The following is a 15,873-nucleotide window of genomic DNA, read 5'->3' as shown; positions in this document are numbered from 1 at the left end:
TGGTGGGTTCGAACCACTAACCTTTTGGCTAGCAGCCAAGCACCTAACCACTGTGCCACCAGGGCTCATGGAATAAAGTAAATTCAATGGTTTCGAAACAGAGAACTCTATGGCAGAACTTTGAAAGGCTAACACACTACAATATACCCTACTTTATCAATTCTAAAATGCACATTTCCTCCCATAGGAAACTGGGCTATGTTGTACAATCCATGGCAGGTCAATCTAACAGGCAGCATTCTTTCATTCCTAGTATACATAAAATAAAGGAGTTTCATAGAGTTTACAAAGTACATTAACTCTTGTTTACTCATTTTTAGGGGCATTTACAAATGATAAATTTGTAAAACGGCGTGAAGGGTTTACAAATATTCTGCCTTGTTTGACTGTACCGATAACCTCTTGAAATAGACTAAACAGATACCATTCTCTTCATTTTATAGGAGGACAAACCTAGACCCCGCACAATAACAGCTCAAATCACGTGTCCTCTAAACAACTACAGCTACTCTCTTAGAAATAAAATATGTACTTATATAAACATCTTCTAATCTAAACTAGGTGTAGGAAAAAAAAAAAGACCATTAAAAAAAGTTCATTATATGCACTGTCACTAGACAATAATACAAGGTGTCTGGTGGAATACAGATTTCACAAAGATACATAGCCTTTTCTAATTTGCCATGTATCAGGTATTATGAATTGAACTGTGTGTCCCCAAAATATGTTATAAATCCTAACCCCTATACTTGTGGTTGGAAACCCTGGTGGCATAGTGGTTAAGGGCTAGGGCTGCTAACCAAACGGTCGGCAGCTCAGATGCACCAGGCGCTCCTTGGAAACTCTACGGGACACTTCTACTCCGTCCTATAGGGTCACTATGAGTTGGAATCGACTTGACAGCAATAGGTTTGGTTTTTTTTAATTTTATACCTGTGGTTATAATCCTATTTGGAATGGATTTTCTTTTTTATGTTAATAAGGCAGTATTAGTAAAGGATGTGTTTTAAGCCAATCACTTTTTGAGATATAAAAACAGCAGATTAGGCACAGAAAAAGCAAGTAGAGATGGGGGAAGATAGGTGCCACACCACATGACGACTGTCAAGGAACCAAGGAACAAGCACCTCCCCAAGAGCCGACAGACAGAAAGCCTTCCCCTAGAGCCAAGGCCCTCAACTTGGACTTCTAGCCTACTAAACTATGAGAAAATGAATTCGTTGTTAAAGCCATCCATTTGTGGTCTTTCTGTTATAAGAACACTAGGGATCTAAGATATCAGATGTTTTCATTAATAATGGGGGCTGCAGCTGGGAGTATAAAATTAGAGATCTGGGTTCAAATCCCAATTTTGCCACTTACTATCTGTGTCCCTGGAGCCCTGACGGTGCAGTGGTTAAAAACTAAGCTGTTAACCAAAAGGTTGGCAGTTCGAATCCACCAGCTGCTCCTTGGAAACCCTACAGGTAATTCTACTCTGTCCTATAGGGTCACTACGAGTTGGAATTGACTCAATGGCAATGGGTTTGGTTTGGTTTTATATCTGTGCCCCTTGGACAATATCTTTGCCTATTTCCTCCTTCTTCTGTAGAATGGGAATGACTGAAATACAGAGAGAATTAAATAAGATAATATACATAAAGTGTTCTGCATTTAGAGCAAGATAATACTGGTACACTGAGCCTCCTATAAATGATAGTTATTATCATAATAACATTTTCTAAATAATTTGCCAATTCAACACAATCAGTTACCATCTCTGCAACCCTTTTTTGGGGTTACCACGACCCTTAGAAAACCTCATTCCAAAATATCATATATACCCTAAATTTTGCAGAAAAACATGGACCAATCTCTAATGCCCATCTGTAGATGTCAAGCTAAGAACTCAACATTGCTACAGCAGATAAAATAGGTAAGGTTTCTGCCTCTGGCCCACCATCCCTATGAAGACAAGAGACACCACTTTCCTTGGCCTTCCACTCACAGATGTCTTCCCTGTGTCCTGCTCCTCCTGAATCTGACCATGGCTGGCTTTTGAACGATCTTTAAGGCATTCACTAATAAACAATGAGTTAGGATGATCCTTAGCTGATAAGATCAATAAAACCTCATTGACGAAGTGGTATTTGGTATTACACTTCACCCCATCTTTGAGGGAACAGTTCTGTTATACCACTGCTTGACAATCAGTTGAAAGGAAAAAATAATTATAACTAAAAAGCTAATAGAGAAAAAAACAGAGTATTTTTTAAATGCACAACACATCTAAAAGAAGGCAAGAAAGGAAACAAGGAACAAATAGGACAAATAAAACAAAGAGGATGTTGGACGACTAAAACCCAACTATAAGAATAATTACATTAAATATAAATGGACTAAATACTAGTTAAGAAAAGATATTTAGCCTGGGTCATAAAAAAATGACCAAATTATACACACTATAAAAGATATACTTTAAATGTACAAACACAAAAAGTTTAAAAAGAAAAGGTTGGAAAACAATATACTATTCAAACACTAACCAAAAGTAATCTGGTATAACAGTATAACATTAGCCAAAGTAGATGTTAATGCAAGAAGTATTATACTGGAGATAGAGATTTCATAATGTTAAAAGGGTCAATGCAACAAGACATAACAATTCTACATCTGCATATACCTAATAGCATAACTTTAAAATATATAAAGCAAAAGTTGACTGTCTTAAGGAGAACTAGATAAATTCACAGGTGAAGATTTTTAACACAGCTTTCTCAGTAATCACTAGAACAAGCAAGGAAAATAATTTGTAAAATTACATAAGATTAAAACACAATTAACCAAACTAATACAAAATAGTACTATACCCAATGACTAAAGAATAGACATTTTACCAGAAGCATCATAAAACAATATCCTATATATCCGTAAAGAATGAAGAAGTTTATTATATATTAATATGAGGCAATCTCCAAGTATATCATTTAGTTAAAAAAGCAGTGCAGAACAGTGTTTCAAAAAAGGAAGAAAAAAAAAAAGGCTGTTCTCTATGTTCTCTATGTGCTATATACACATACCCTCGAAGGATAAAATGGGTTGCTTCTGAAGAAGAGAACTGTCTAGCTAGGAGACAATGATAGAAAGGACATTTTTTACTATATACCTTTTGAAAACCATATGAATATAGCTGTTAGTTATTTAAAATAGAGTCAAAATGAAAAAAAACAAGTGAAAAAGTTGCAGAGGCAATTTCAGAACTGGAGTATAGAGGTTTTAATATTTTAGTGTATGCTCTTTTTTTATGATTTACAAGTATACTGTTAAAATCAGCATTAGGAAAACGCAAGCAACGTTAAAGAACTTACCCATACTGCGTTGTCGTCAATACTGCGCCTCTCTTCTCCTTCTCTAGCTTTAACTTTTTCTTTCTTTCAATATTGGCCAGAGTTGGGTAGTTTCTAGGAAATAATAAACATTATTTATAAAAAGTCTTTTAGAGTTACAATTTACTAGTTAAACAATCAAGAACTGCTGTATTTGGCAATTTTTATTTAACAACTAACATGTGGCGTTGGTAGTTCAGTGGTAGAATGCTTGCCTTCCACGCAGGAGACCATTCCCAGTCAATGCACCTCACGTGCAGGCTTGAGTGTTGCCACGATGCTGAACAGATTTCAGCAGAGCTTCCAGGCAAAGGGCTTCTTCCTAGTTGGAGGAAGCCCTGGTGATCTACTTTCAAAAATCAGCCAGTGAAAACCCAGTGGATCATAATGGTCTGATCTACAATCCATCAAGGAGATAGTGCAGGACTGGGCATCATTTCATTTCATTGTGCAGGAGGCTGCCATGAGTCAAGGGGCCGACCTGACAGTAGCTAACAATGACTAACACAGTAAATCAACATAAACCTTTAATTGTTTCTAGAACTGTATTTAAAGGAGAAAAAAATACACTATAACAATGCTATCAGAAGTATAGATCAGCTGCAGCCCACAAACTTCGCTACAGTAAACAAGTAAGTAAGGAGCTTACACTGGAATTTAAATCAAATATATCATTAATCACACTGTTTAGTTCAGGTTAGTATTATTATATTGGTGGCAAGACTTTGTCGATGAAGGAACCAATGTATTTACTTTCTGGCACAAGCTCCTTATCTCATTACAGAATAGGCCTTGGAGTAGCATTAGACTAGAAAATGCTATCCATGTATCCCTTTCACTTTTTAATATATATAATCATCTAAAAAAGTATGCTAAAAGGTGGGATGAGGGGGTTAAACTAGAAATGCATGTAGGCTTCTCTTATGTCCCAGGAAAAACTCTGGGAAAAAATAGACTCTAAAAATGATTCACAGATTCCTTGTAGCTCTGGTAAAGAAAAAAAAAAAAAAAAACCCTATCAGATTAATCTTACTTTGTTCTACCATGAGTAAAAACTGGAAGACTGTCAGAAAGTATCTGATGCAATTTCTTGATTTCAGCAAGGCAGCTGATTTAATCACAATTTATCTATTGGGAGTGTGCCCATAAATACTGTAAGAAAAAAAGTAAGTTTACTCAATTACTTCTGCAAACACGTTAGGTACTTTCAAAGTTACAAAGATGAGGAAGAGACAATTCTCCTCAAAGAACAATCAACCAGGAAGGATATAAGAAAACCACACGAATAGATTTAACATAGGGCAAAACATAGTAAGTGCATAAAAAACAGATAAGATTGAGGGTGAAGATGGGGTAAGATTATATCTAGCTGGAGAAACCCAGAAAAAAGGGAACACGAAAAAAACTGATCTTAAAAAGTGGATACAGTGTTAAAAGAAATCAGACAGAAAAGCTTCAGACTGTTCTAAGAGGAGCAAACAGCGCAAACAAACCAAGGCCCCAGAAAGTGTACGACATATTCAGGGAATGGTAAGTAGTTCATTTTGTATGAACGTAATAAAGTTACTGGTAAGAAAGGGAGGCTGAAGCCAAAATGTACTTTGAATGACAGACTAGAAAGTTTGTAATTTAATTCAGCAGGCGAAAGAGAGCACTGAGAGTTATAAACAGAGATACGTACCAGGCAGTGATTAAGATTAAATCTGACAGCAGTATGCAAGACGTACTGCTTTGATGAGGCGTTTTTTGCTGTTTGACACAATGGTGTGGGGATGCAGGCACCAAACTCTGGTGGTGCAGGGGTAGATCCCAGGAGTATAAAATACACGGCAGGAGAGGAACACAGATGGAGGCTCTCTACTGCTTAGCCTGGCTGCTCATCAGAGTCAATTTTAAGAAATATCAACAAATGGTATTCTGCCAGTGTTTCTGGGACACTCCTCCAACCCGCCTTTTTTAATGTTTGATCATTGACTTGAATGGTACAGACAATATGAAGCTACATTGGAAGACAAGACTGGAAATGACATTCAGTAACTGGTGATCAGAAAAAAAGGCAATGAATTTGAAAGAGGACAGTACAAAGCAATATATGCATATCCACCCAAGAAAAATAAACTGCACAAAGAAAAGATGATGAATGTACAAGCTATAAATAAACGTAAGAGGAAAAGATCAAGGTCATAGGAGATAAAAATCTGACAACCAGTCAGCAGTATACACCTTCGCTTTTGGAAAGCAAACATCTGCGGTTCTATGAAACCGACTCTGGCACATGTACAAGTGGGAAGTCTTCCTCTCATGATAATCCAATGCCGCCAGGTATTCTCAGGGCACTGTGTCCAGTTTTGTACTTCTAAACTGACTGGGAATGTTGAGGAAAAAGAAAACTTAGAAGGGATTTAGGATAGATTCACATGAAATCTTGAATGATGAAAAATAAAACCTCTGAAGAAAGGTTAAAGGACTGGAACTATTGAGAGCCTCTGAAAGAGGATGAGAAGCGACAATAAAACCGTCTCAGAGAGGCTGGTAGCTGGCTATTTTCAATCTAGAGGCAGAATATGCAGAAGCAGAAATGATGAGAAAAAAATATGATGACTTTCACAGTCCTCACTGTGTCTAGACATATAACTCTCATCTATTCAATGCCTATCCCAACTCCCCAATTCACTTATTCTTATTACTTGCGTTTCTTCAACAGGTTTGTTCTGAGTACTGCAGACCCCAACAATGTTGAGTCACCTGCCAAAGGATGAAGACTGTCAATACTACAGGGCACCATGTACAAGCAGATGCTTAAGTAAGTGCTTTTCAATGGTAAACAATGGAAACATTCCTTAGAGCAAGAGGATTTTAGGTAAGCTAGAAGAGAGAATACCCTAAATGAAACAGCAAGGACATTGTGAAAATTCCTTCCATGGAAGCCTTTTAAAACAGCTTTCTCTTTCTGGTAGATTAAAGTTATCACTTTCCTAACAGTAAACGATCTTTCAATACCCCTTCCAAACCTATAGGCTCTATTATTCAAAATTAATAAAAATCCTTTCCCCAAATTTATACTATTCTTATTTGCACTGACACTAAAAACTAGAGAAAGCAAGGTACTAGAAAGCAAATTATTCCAAAATAGGGTAACCAGAAACCCAAGACCTAGTTACACAAACACATATAACAGTCAGGAAGCCCCCTCCACCAACCTAAAATAATCTGTGCTTGTAACAATGCCATCTACAAAGTCGGATGTACAAGAGTAAGAAAAAGTAAAGAACGTTGATAAAGGATACAGTTGAGTTTCCAAAAGTACACCTAAATAACAAACCTGTTGTATGGCACAATTATGTACAGATAAAATTTAGACCAATGTCTCCTGTTAGAGAAAATGGATGTTATGAAGTTATAAAGACTGTGACAGGGATATTTTCAGTTGGTTTCTCTGTATTTTTATCTGCTAAAATCACTTTCTCCCTGTACTTCCATCTTTCCCCAACACCCCACCAGGAATTGGTCCTGAAACCATATGCTCTTTTTTCTTTCTCTCTTTTCTTACCTCCTCCTTGCCTATGCCTTAAGCCTCTAATGATAATGCTTAAGCACCAGGGAAACAATGTATGAACAAAACTGTGCCAACCACTGAGGGCTGGGGACCATGGTCTCGGGGGACATCTAGCTCAACTGGCATAACATAGTTTATAAAGAAAATGTTCTACATCCTATTTTGGTGAGTAGTGTCTGGGGTCTTAAAAGCCTGTGAGCGGCTATCTAAGATACTCCACTGCTCCCACCCCATCTGGAGCAAGGGAGAATAAGGAAAACCAAACACACAAGGGAAAGACTGGTCCAGGGGACAAATGGACCACAACAACTACCACAGCCTCCACCAGACTGATTTCAGCACAACTAGATGGTGCCTGGTTACCACCACCAACTGCTCTGACAGGGATCACAATGGAGGGTCCTGGACAGAGCTGGAGAGAAATGTTTAAGTCACTCCCGAGCTCCACCCTTCAGCCAAAGATCAGACAGGCCCATAAAACAAAACAAGACTAATGGGCACACCAGCCTATGGGCAAGGATGAGAAGGTAGGAGGGGACAGGAAAACTGGTAATGGGGAATCCAAGGTTGAGAACGGGAGAGTGTTGACAAGTCATGGGGTTGGTAACCAATGTCACAAAATAATATGTGTATTAATTGTTTAATGAGAAACTAATTTGCTCTGTAAACCTTCACCTAAAGTACAATAAAACAAAACTGACAACCATTATCTTAGCACATATCATTCTACTTAGATTATTCTCTCCAACACTTTCCTTATCCTTAAACCACTACCCATTTATTGACTTTTCCCTAAGCCCATGCTCTGTGAAAACACCATTTCTCTTTGCTCTCACTGAACCACACCTGCTTCAACATGAACTATGCTACCGTATTTTTATTTCAAAGTTTTTTCTCAACTTTAATAAGATGTAACCCTCTTTAGGAGCAGACCCCTTCTGCTGGATCTAAATGAAAGAGAGATACAATTTAGAGCCACAGTAACTATTAACATAGAATCACAAAACTACTCCACCTAGTGGACTCCCAACCTTCAGTGAAGTAGGTTTCTAAAATCAAGGTTTTGGAAACAAACCTCTACCAATAGTTTTCCCTAACGCCAAATCATATGGCATTTGTACCAGACAGGTCAGGAACTAAGGAAGAATCCCTTTGAGAAGCAATTCAGGAGAGAAAAGTTACTAGTTAGGACTAAAAAAGGCAGTGGGCATTTAACACATGTTGGTTATCAGGGATAAGCCTTAAAGTTTTTAATTAAGCACAGCAAGTTCCTCTGAGTTTGGTTCATCTGAAAAAATAAATAAATAAATAAAGATGAAGGCATAAAGATGTGGTTTCTTTAAAGATAAAGAAGCAGTACAGCAAGCCAATCTTCAGAGATTCTTCCAGCTCTAAAATTCTTACTCTGTGAAATCATTTACATGGTTTTTTAACATAGTAACTACACAAAGACTTCATCTTTCCTACAAGTCAAAGAATATTTGTTGTTAGGTGCCGTCCAGTTGGTTCCGACGCATAGCGACCCTATGTACAACAGAACGAAACACTGCCTGGTCCTGTGCCATCCTCATAATCAGTGTTATGTTTGAGCCCATTGTTGCAGCCACTGTGTCAATCCATCTCGTTGAGGGTCTTCCTCTTTTTCACTGACCCTGTACTTTACCAAGCATGATGTCCTTTTCCAGAGACTGATCCCTCCTGATAACATGTCCGAAGTATACAGTGTCCAAAGAATATAGTGGCATCAAAAAGAATGTAGGTCTCACAAGAAAGATAAAAATCTAAGAAAAAAGGTCTATTCTGCCACATAATGTAAAATGTGCTCTTCCTTAGAAGTTCAAATAACTTTTTTTTTTTAATTGAGCATGATGGAAATTTAGAAAATAAATATATTTTCATAATAGGTTATGAGAAATACTTTGCATATTTTCTATTAAAAAGGTATACATATAGAAATAATGTATGAACACCTAGGAATATGTTAAAGAGCAAGAGCTATCCAATGAAAGAACCTCAGATGAATTCAGCAAGTGTCAAAAGATAATTCCAGAATACTTACTAACAAGGTAGCATTATAGGCACAAATAAACTTCATCCAAATTGTCACCCTCACCCACTTCCTCAGTACTTTTAAGCACCTCTAAATTTCACAAAGGAGCCCTGGTGGTGCAACAGTTAAGCGCTTGACTACTAACCGAAAGGTTGGCAGTCTGAACCCACCAGCAGCTCTGTGGGAGAACAGACCTATTGATCTGCTCCCATTATGATTATAGACTAGGGAAACCCTATGAGGCAGTTTTACTCTGTCCTACAGGGTCACTATGACTTGGAATCGACTCGATGGTACCTAACAACAACCAACAACAAATTTCACAAATCTGTAACCTCACTCATTCACTCCATAAATTTCATTGATTCCTCTTCCAAGGCATTTCCACCCACTGTCATAGCCATAATCCTAGCCGATACTCCAGAAACTAGAGCTAGACTTGATCCCTTCCACCCTTATCTATTCTACATGAAAAGAATCACCAATAAGCACATTTAATACCTGCTCAAGTCAATACTTTATTCAGAATTGCTTCCAAATATCACTTACAATTTTAAAATATGACAAGCTTCAAACTTGGCCACCAAGCACTGAGGCAAACACTGCTGTCTATTCTCTCTTTCTTCTGGAACAATTCTGTTTGGGGAAGCTCCATAGACTCCTCTGCAGGAAAAGGTGGCAGGCAGTGCAGCCCACTTCTGGTCAATGAGATCTATAAGGCAGTCACTTGGTTGAGGCTAAAAAACAAAGATATTGCTTTCCCGAAGAAAAGAGGCACGTGCCTTCTCCTCTTCTCCCTCATTAGAATGTGGGCTTAATATTTAGATATGCAGGAACTATGTGGCCAGACGAAAACCACCTATTAAAGGAGCAACAAGAAAGAGATTGTGGCTGATGACATTATTAAGCAGCAACAGCAGCCCTGGACATTTTTTACATTGGAAAACTCAGCCTCTGTGCTAAGCCATGGTAGCAAGGCTGCATCACCTGCACAGGAGCAAAATCCTAACTGTTGCAAGCGCCACAACACCCTAACCATCACACTGAATCTGAAGGCTTTCATGCCCAACTATGGCATACCTTGACTTAAAAATTTCCTTCTTAAAAATTTTGGCAATTTCTAGGAGAAAAGTGGGGTGCATAACTCAAATTCTAGTAAAAAGACCAGGCTTAATGGTTTGATTTAGACTGGAGGGACCCCGGAAGACATGGCCGGACTCTCTGCTAGCCCAAAACTAAAACCATTCCTAAGGCCAACTCTTCAGACAAAGATTAGACTGAACTATGGGGCATAAAGTGATACTCGTCAGGAGTGTCCTTCTTAGCTCAAGTAGATACATGAGACTAAATGGGCAGCTCCTGTCAGGAAGCGAAATGAGAAGGCAGAGAGGTCAGGAGCTGGTTGAATGGACACAGGAAATCCAGGGTGGAAAGGAGGAGAGTGCTGTCACAGTACAGGGAGAACAACTAGCGTCACATCACAATGTGTGTACAAATTTTTGTATGATAGACTAACTTGAATTATAAACTTTCACTTAAAGCACAACAATAAAAAAAGAAAAAAAAATTTGGCAATTTCTTATGAAGTTAAAAAAAATATATACTTACCAGGGACTCAGGCAGACATGGCTCTAGTAGCATGGTTGTCCGTTTCCCACTTTTGCCTTTTTGAATATATGCTGAATAAAACTTTCTTTTTGCTCTACTAAACTTTGTGATGTTCTTCCCCTACAACAGTTAATGGCATGGTCATCAAGGATTTCTGAAGCTACAAATCCAGTCGACCTCGAGGAGACCTGGATGGTGGAGCAGAAGCCAACAAAGAGAGGTCCTATCTTCTGGACCCACATGTTCCCACTCCATGTCACTTCGACACCGATGGGGTGAGTGCTCTCAGAAAACGAGCCTTTGCTTATTCTTTGTTGTTCTCTTTCTCATGTTTTCTTAAATTCTGTTTAGCATATTTGTTTGAAAAACTGGTTGTCTGATTAAGGAGAATCATTCTTAGATTTTTGCTTGAACGTTTGGTTAAGAGTAACATTTAGTAACTCGTTAGGTGAACTACAGTTTAGGTCCATATTCGGGCATTTGAAACATTAAAGAGGTAATTCTATTTCCAAAGAGCTTTGAGTCACCATAAGCTGCAAAATTCGGGCCTTTTTGTGGCTCAGAGAAAACCTGGAAAATAGTGCTCTGTTTTGCCAAATTGTCAGGTGGAGGTGGCAGCTCCTGACCTGTGGTTATGATATTTAAGGGAAAAGTGGTAGTTCCGTACCTGTTTTAGGATATAGTCTCTCAATAAAGAATCAAACTGTTAAAATTAAAATCATCAGTAGCTTTAAAGTACTTTCCGACTGGAGGAACTAGTATATTTAAGGTCTAAAATAAGAGACTACGTCTCTCGCCAGCAGAATGAATAAAGTTCAAAAAAAAAAGGAAACCAAAAGCTTAACCTTAGAGCTTAACATCTTTGATAATTGAGGGATCATATTTAAAAACACTATAAACTGAATATGCTAGAAGTAATTCGGAATTTCGGTGACCACTTAGGGAAAATGAGCTTTCGTTTGTGTTGTCTTTTCTTTCCTTTAGGGAAATTTTGCTTGATGCTCAGGTTTTGTCAAAAGGTCTAATATTCCTCCATCTGGGGCTCTGACAATAGGTTTTATCTAGAACCTGTTTTTTCCATTGAATTGACTCAATCTTACCAAAAATTGCTATATACGCTTTAAGAAACTAGAATCCCCATATCCTTGTTTTGTGTGGTATGATCTGGTGAGTTTATGTGGTCTTTCTGTCTCCTTTTGTCCTGAAAGAGCTTGCTTCTGGTCTAGAGCACTGTGTCTTGTATCAGGTTGGAGGTTACAGCTGAGAATTGCTGTTTTTTTTTGTAAGGCTGGTCACAGAACCTCAGTTCTTTCTTCGTCCAGAAAAAACTGCGTCTTGTGTCTGTCTTATGATTTAAACTTTTAGTAGCAACTTGGAGAAACTTTGATATAAATTGGTCTATTTAAAAAAGTACACTAAGATCTTTATGTTCTATACTATGTCAATCTTAAAAGTGAAACCTTTCTAAGTAACTTAAGCTAAGTATTATATGAAATGTGTTTTATTTAAGGAAAAAGGTTAGTTTTGTCTTAAAGCAAAAGTAGCAGTTCCAGAACAGTAAAAGAGAAAGAAATTAGTTATCTTTTGCCCTTCAAAATGCCTAGGTCAACTTAAACATATGTAAATGTCTTCCATGAGTCAAGAGAGTGAGGCCAAGGCAAGATCAGTCCTCCTCAGCCCCCAGTCTCCAAGGTCCTGTAGCTCCAGGGAGGCTTTTAAAAGACCCTTTCCAACTAGGTGGAGACTCTTTTAAGACAAAAGATAAGAAAAATTGCTGCTTTGCTATAGTTATCTCTATTTTAGGAGAACTCTAAGAAGTCAAACAATAGAAATCACAATGAAACACACCTGAAGTGGCCTAGAATAATGTTTCCACTCCTAGCCAGACACTTAAGGTTATATCCACATCAATGAATTGGTCAATTGAGCAGACATTTTATGATATGATCTTTAAGGGCTAAAATTAGATTGGGAAAATATGAGAAATAATAAAGGTTGAATGAAATCTTAGAAAGTTTAAATAGACTTTTCTTCCAACAACAGTTAAGTTTTATGATATACAGGCTTAAAATAATTCCAAAGACATTTTAAGTAACTTACAGATATTAAATTAATAGATATTCATTATAATTTAAATTCATATACTTTGGCTTTTTATGCCACAAGAGGAAGAATGTATATATACTGAAGTCTGCTAATGAGTGTGTTCATCTTTGCCATTTAAGACATCTGCAACAAACGTAATGTTTAAGAGGTTTATTGAAAACAAAATTTATTTGATGTGGTCAAGTTTTATCTGTCTGATTAAAGTTTAATGGTTTAATTTATGAGGTTTTTAGGAGTTTTAATGTTAAGTAGCGTATAAACAAAGAATTAGGTTTCTTGCTGTTAAAGTAACAAAATTTCTTTGATTTCTGAGTTAAAGGGTTAATTTATTTTGTGTAATCTGCCTGGAAGACAAAGGTTCGGCCTTTCATTAGTATAAGATTCCTGAGCAGAAAACCAAGCCCAATGGCTTTTAGAAAAGAAAGCCAAGGTTTTTACCTTAAGATCTTTGGTTAAATAACTTAAGTTCTGTTTCACGGTGACCTATAATAGACTCCTGATAACTCTGAAACTTCATGAAAAGCTACAAAAATTTTTATATGTTAGTATTTCCTCTTATATTTTTGCCTAATATTGGACAACAAACGCATGATGTTGTGTCACAATTTTGTTTCTTTATTGTTAACTTGGTCGCAACTTTTTGAATCTAGCATCATCAAAGCCAATGGTTTGACTGGGGAATTCACATCATGAAGTTTTTTTACTTACTATTCAGGTATTTAGAGATTTGATAATCTTGGTATATTCTTAATATATCCAGACTATATGGTATTTTGTCTTCAGCATTATGTATTATAACTGAAGCTCTTTAAGAATACGGTTAATGGTTATATTTAGAAATATTTTTATCTAAAATTCTTTTTAACTGATACTATTTGGCCTTTACGTTGTGCTTGTAATTAATTTCTATCAGGTCTTTCACTATTAAGAATATTATGTTTATACATTAATCATGGCCATATTAAGTTCTGTCATCTGCAGATTAAGTTTTTACTTTGCTGATTTGCTGAAAACGTTTGACCAAAATATCTCAACAAAAAAAATGGACTATATTGGACTTGCGAAAAAGACCGTGCCTAGACTCAATCAAGATTTCCAGAACTCTTATGCAGAAGCTGATGAGTTCGCAGACTGCGGCTGATCCAGAATCACGTGGAACAGAAATTAACTACAAAAGACTGAGTAAATGAAAGGAAACTATGGGTTTTATGTGGGAATACTGCTGATGTTTCAAGGTCCTACTTTCTGGATATAAGAAACCATTTTCGTTTCTCCTAAATTATCTAATTAATGGGTTTAGATATTGTAACACTTGAAGTAGAAGTTCTTGTTGGTAAACTTAGCAAAGTTGTAAATATCATAACCAGAGAAGTGTCTGAAATTTGAGCTATGATTTTACAAAAATAGAATAGTCTTAGCCTCCCTGTTTTCAAGAAACAGTTTGTGCCTTAATAGATAAATATTGCTGTATTTATATTAATACTTAATCTGAGGTTTTGCAGAATATAGTTGCTGTTGAGGTACATGAAAAACAGTTACTGATGCTGCTCATGAGATTTGTTTCCTTGGTTCAAAGACCTTAGGATCAAGGTTTCATTGGTTATTTTAGACAACTGGCCTAAAATTATTGTTAGTGTTTCTGTTTTACTTCCTAGTTTGCTGTATGGTACCTGGGATCGTAAAAACCAGATGATGCCCAATTACCATTTATTGAGCTTTTTTTTTTAATTGTACTTCAGGTGAAGGCTTACAGAACAAATAGTTTCTCATTTAACAGTTAGTACACACGTTGCCCTATGACAATGGTTAACAATCTCACAACACATCAACAATATCCTTGCTCAACCTTCTGGCCCTTGTCACTGGACTCCTGTACCTCGTTAGTCTCATTCAGTTTTATGGGGCTGTCCACTCCCAGGCTGAACAGTGAACCTCGGAGGTAACTTCACCACTGAACTGAAAGGGTGTCTGGGGACCACACTCTCGGGGTTCCTCCAGTCTCCTTTAGGCCAGGAAATCTGGTCTTTTTTTTTGTGCGTTAGAATTATGTTCTACATCCTTCTCCAGCTCTGTCCAGAACCCTCTGCTGTGATCCTGGTCAGAGCAGTCAGTGGTGGTAGCCGGGCACCATCTAGCTGTACTGGACTCAGTCTGGTGGAGGCCTTGGTAGCTGTGGTCCATTAGTCCTTCAGACTAATCTTCTCCTTGTATCCTGTTCTCTTCATTCTCCCTTGCTCTTGAAGGGATGACACCAGTGGAGTATCTTACATGGCTGGTCACAGGCTTTTAAGACCCCAGATGTTACTCGCCAAGGTAGAATGTAGAACATTGCCTTTTTAAACTGTGCTATGCCAATTGAGCTAGATGTTCCCCGAGACCATGGTCCTCACAGCCCTCCACCCAGCAATTCAGTCCCTCAGGGAGTTTGGATGTGTCTATGGAGCTTCCATGACCTTTCCTTGTACAAGTTGTGCTGGTTTCCCCTGGCCAGTGGAATTTTTTTATAGCACTTGTTGCAAAACATCACAAAGGGGCATTGTTCACATCAGTATAGGGAAAGTTACTTTAAAAAGTAATGTTTCCGCAACTCAGACACACCTACACCAATGTTCATTGCAACATTATGCACAACGGCCAAAAGGTGGAAACAATCCAACATTCATCAACAGATGAATGGATAAATAAAATGTAGTATATACATAGAATGGAATATTATTCACCATAGAGAAATGAAGCTCTAATACATGCTACAACATGGATGAACCTTGAGAAGATTGTGCTAAGTGAAATAAGCCAGACACAAAAAGACAAACATTTTATAATCCCACTTACATGAAATATCTAGAATAGGTAAATCCACTGAGACAAAAGATTAGTGGTTACTAGGGGAAAATGGAGAAAAAAAAAGTATAGGTTCTGCGACCAGCCCTCCTGGGTTTGAATCTTCACTCCACCATGTTAGCTCTGTGATCCTGGGCAAGTCAGGCAACCTTTTTTGCCCGTTTCCCTACCTGAAAAATGGTGAGGACAAAATGGATAAACCAGGTAAGAGGCAGAGCACAGGAGATGACCCTTAGTAAGTTCAATAAATGTTAGTCTGAAATAATAGCAGCAGCTATAGCAGAAGGAGAATTAAAAAAAAAAAAAAAATGAATGTTTTCAAATACAGATTCATTTGGTCTGTTCCA

At 37.5% G+C, this 15,873-nt stretch overlaps 1 protein-coding gene across 1 annotated transcript in view; it reads right to left on the bottom strand.

Moving 5' to 3' along the window:
- Positions 1 to 15,873, bottom strand: part of NUFIP1 (nuclear FMR1 interacting protein 1) — a 46,876-nt gene that overhangs the window by 19,274 nt on the left and 11,729 nt on the right. The window contains exon 6 of the mRNA XM_023731601.1: positions 3,348 to 3,440. Coding sequence (XP_023587369.1) covers positions 3,348 to 3,440 — 93 coding nt within the window. The remainder of the gene's footprint in view (positions 1 to 3,347; positions 3,441 to 15,873) is intronic.

The sequence above is a fragment of the Trichechus manatus genome, unplaced genomic scaffold (genome assembly GCF_000243295.1).
Source record: "Trichechus manatus latirostris isolate Lorelei unplaced genomic scaffold, TriManLat1.0 scaffold00044, whole genome shotgun sequence".
Classification (NCBI taxonomy): Eukaryota; Metazoa; Chordata; class Mammalia; order Sirenia; family Trichechidae; genus Trichechus; species Trichechus manatus.
The sequence above is the reverse complement of the archived record's forward strand: the minus strand, read 5'-3'. Positions and strand labels throughout refer to the sequence as shown.